We start from the raw sequence: 3,992 nt of genomic DNA, 5'->3' as shown, positions 1-3,992 counted from the left end.
CACTTCCTGGTACCCAGAATATTGTGCCTTCAACAGCCGATATCTCGCTCGTCTCTCTTGCTGCCGTCCGTATCTTTACTACCATCCGTTATCGACACTTGGCTTGTTCCTCAACTACGCTTTTGCCTAATCCCGACCTGCAACTACTTGTTACCGACCTTTGGCTATTCCTAGACTACGCTTCTGCTTGATCCTGACCTGCTAGATCTGCTACTGGACCCTGGCTTGCTCACCTCCTGGTGGGGCGATCCTGAGGACCGCGACCTGGTACTAACATGCAGCAAAATCTATCTCCACCATCAGGAGCGCTGGTGAAGACCGGTTAGTACTTAGATTCCGCACCTCAGGTGAGCCTGCGTCATCTGCCAGTGTGACCTGCCTGTGTTTCTATCCAGCTGGTTCCTGTGTAAGCTGCTATAGCTATTGGTCTTCGAGCCTGACTCCAGATCGTGACAGAATATTCTGGCCCAAAACATGGAGACCGTTGTAGCAGCTGCTGTGGCTCCTTTCAGGGTACAAATCTCTGAGTTGCAGGCGTTTGGTACTACCTACCAGAAAAAGTTTGCTGAGTTACAAACTGAAGTGAAAGGGCTACAAGAGGACATCCTTGATCTGCACAGACAGTTGCGGGACATGCGTTCTCGAGATGCTGTTGCGGTTGATACTATCACACATATGCCTCAGCCTTTACCATCCAAGTTTAATGGAGACCGCCACCATTACAGAGGTTTCCTAAATCAGTGTCGTTTATATTTCCAAACACACCCTGCTGCATTTCCTTCTGAGAAGAGGAAGGTAACCTTGATTCTCGAACTTCTGACTGGAGAAGCTCTAGCTTGGGCCTCCCCATATATTGAACAGGACAGTGCCATTTTAAATAAACTGCAGACTTTTTTGACCGCAATGGATCAGGTTTTTGATGATCCCAACCGCTGTGCTACTGCTGAAGCAAAGCTGCATAGTCTGAGGCAGGGCTTGACAAATTTGTTTGGAATCTAGGAGCCAGCTAAAAAAGTTAGGAGCCAGTTTTTTTTTTTTTAACAACAAAGCTTTATTTTCAATGATGAAAATAACCGATCTTAAATTTAAACATAAAGACGACTAGAACCAAACATCATAGGCATTTAACTTGTGTAGATAATGAATATATTCTGATGTGACACACCAGCTGTTTAATGCAATGTCATTTTTTTTCACTTGGCTTTTTGTGGCCATGAATATGCCTTGTACTTTTGCAATTAAAGTACCAATGGTCAACGGCCTTTGCAGGATCAAAATCCTTCACTGATGGTTCATTCATGTTGGTCATCAACAAATCGCCTAAACTTTCTTGCTGCATTAAAGATCTGAACTTATTTTTTACAAAGTTCATTAAGCTGAATCCTCTCTCACAACATGCGGTTGAGACAGGCGACACAGACACTATAGACAACAAGTTTCCCAAAACTGGAAATCTGTCTGTGTTGGAGAGTGCCAAATCCAGAAGTTCACTAAGTTTCTTTCCTTTTCCAAGGACTTTAAATTCATACCACTCATTGTGGATTGCATGCATGCATTTATCATGCATTTCAGGCAGTGAGAGTTGTTTCTGGAAATGCTGAGCCAATGTTGTAATGTCATCAACACCATAGTCTTGTAGTGCTTTTCCCGATGGCCAGGCAAAGGTATCAAACACTGCAGTGGAACGTTCAATATTCCTTTGAATGAGAAATCGCTCTTCTAGATATTTTACACCACACTGAATCAATTTGTCCTTTTCATGCTGGATCAAAGAAGTTGCAGTATTACTGAGTCCATGCAACTGTACATCTCGATACTGTCCTTTGAGTGATGTTCCAGTTAGAAATCTCTCCTCATACTGTTGTGGCACATCTTTGAGAGATTTTAAAGAAGAAATAGTGTTTTTCACATGCAACTCAATTGTGCTTAAGAAAAGCTCTTCCCTTTGAAATAAAAGGGAGAGGTTCTTAATAATTTCTAGGTAGTCAAGCAGAAAATGGAGCATGTGAACAAATTTAAAATCAGTTAGTTTTTTCAACAAACCATGTGCAACTGCAGAAGCAGTGTCTTTTTCTGCAGCAACACTTTCCAGGTGGACTGTCACACATTTCCAATCTTTGACAAGTGCAGAGAGAGCACTAACTTTGCTTGACACCCATCTTATGTTATGCAAGTACTGAAATTTCTGGATTTTTTCATGAAAACTTTCAGCTACCTGCTTTAGCTGTCGCATTCTCTTGGGTGAATGCTGGTAAAATTGGTACAGCTTCTTTAAAACAGAGTCAAGGTCATCAATGCATTTTCCCTCTTTCACAGAGCTTAATACACTTAAATTTAATCTGTGTGCAACACAGTGAATGCCAATGACATGACTGAGATTTTGACGTACTTTCTGTACCAGTCCATTTTCAGCTCCAATCATGCTTGCAGCACCATCTGTACCAATTCCAATCAGCTGGTTTGAAAAAAGCCAGTCTAAAAGACCATGTGTCTTCAGCTCTTTAGTGATGGTTTCTAAGTACCCATCTGCAGTTGCCATTTCAAGAGGTAGGATTGATAGAAATACTTCTTTGATCCTATTGTTCTTGATGTATCTGACAAATAATATTAATTCTTCTACTCCTCCTTTGTCAGTTGATCCATCTAGCATCAAGCTAACATATTTCGCCTCCTTTAGCTCGCAGATGAGTTCTTTCCGGATTACAGTTGCAATATGGGAGATGAATTCCTTGCATCTCTTGTCATTTGCATACTCCTCTCTCACATCAACCCCTAGTTTCCCTGTTAGCTCTAACAAACCTTTAAAGTCTGTATATGGCTTGTTGTTTTTTGCAATATAATAGGCCACATTAAATAGAACTTTCATGTGGTTGAACATCCCTTGGTCCATTTTGTGAATGCATACAGCCAATGGCGTCGCTTCTCGAGCCAACAGGGCATGTTTGGCCTTCATGCATTTTTCATGCTGGAGTGACTTTCCATGTTTCTTGAAGGTCTCCAGTTTAAATGGTCCTGAAAACCCTTTCGCAATCTTGGATGTGTGGTCGGCAATGCCAGGGAAGGAGGCACAACACTCACATATGACTATACCTGTGTTATAGTCATATTTAAGCCATGTGAGTTCTTTGCACCAATCTTGCTTAAACTTCCTTCTGCCATCATTTTGAGGGCGACTTGTTGAAGGGGACTCCTCTGCTGGTTGTTCTTCTCTTGAGCAGTTTGATTCTGCAATAACATTTTGCACTGCACTTTCTGAACAAGAAGTCTTTGCAAAGAAATTTGTCATTCGCAGTTGCTTGGTATCTTCTGACGTCACGCCTTTTGCAGCACGTTTCATTTCTTCTGAATTCACAAACAAAGATGTTTTTGTTGAAATCCCAATAAGTAAAATAGTCTACAAATTATGGTGTGTATATATACTGGAGTTATTTGCTTTTTTTTTTTTTACACTAGTAATGGCGGCGATCAGCAACTTAGAGCGGGACTGCAATAGTGCGGCATACTATCTGACAATGACACTGGGAGGGAACTAACTGCCACTGACATCTAAAGTGACACTAATACAGTGACCAGTGATAATATACACTGTACTAATGACACTGGGTAGGAAGGGGTTAACACCAGGGGCAATCAAAGGGTTAACTATGTCCCTAGTAGCGTGTAAGGGCTCTTTCACACGGGCGATCCTATCAGATCCGCCTGTCAGTTTTTTAGGCGGATCTGATCGGATCCTCCATGCAGCTCTATGGGGCAGCGGATGTCAGCGGAGACACCTCCGCTGACACCCGCTGCCATCCGTATCCGATCCTGTCCGTGAAATCTGGACGGATGGAAACCCAATTTTTCCATCCGTCCAGGGATCGGATCGGATGAGAGCGGACAGGCGGTCCGCTCTCATCCGATCCCCCATAGAGAGCAGCGGGAGCTGTGACACCTCCCTCTCCGCACTGCAAGCGGAGACGGAGCTGTCATCCGCCGGCTCAGCGGGGATC

The 3,992-nt window shown here is 43.1% G+C and overlaps 1 protein-coding gene across 1 annotated transcript; it reads right to left on the bottom strand.

Moving 5' to 3' along the window:
• Positions 1–1,183: 1,183 nt before the first annotated feature.
• Positions 1,184–3,337, bottom strand: LOC309551424 (zinc finger protein 862-like; the record flags this gene model as incomplete). Its single annotated transcript, XM_082251998.1, has 1 exon — positions 1,184–3,337. One exon carries the CDS (start codon positions 3,335–3,337, stop codon positions 1,184–1,186), a length of 2,154 nt encoding a protein of 717 aa, XP_082108124.1.
• Positions 3,338–3,992: the final 655 nt, after the last annotated feature.

This window comes from Pelophylax lessonae (genome assembly GCF_965119305.1).
Source record: "Pelophylax lessonae genome assembly, chromosome: 3".
NCBI classification, from domain to species: Eukaryota; Metazoa; Chordata; class Amphibia; order Anura; family Ranidae; genus Pelophylax; species Pelophylax lessonae.
This window is presented reverse-complemented; position numbering and strand designations above follow the sequence as displayed.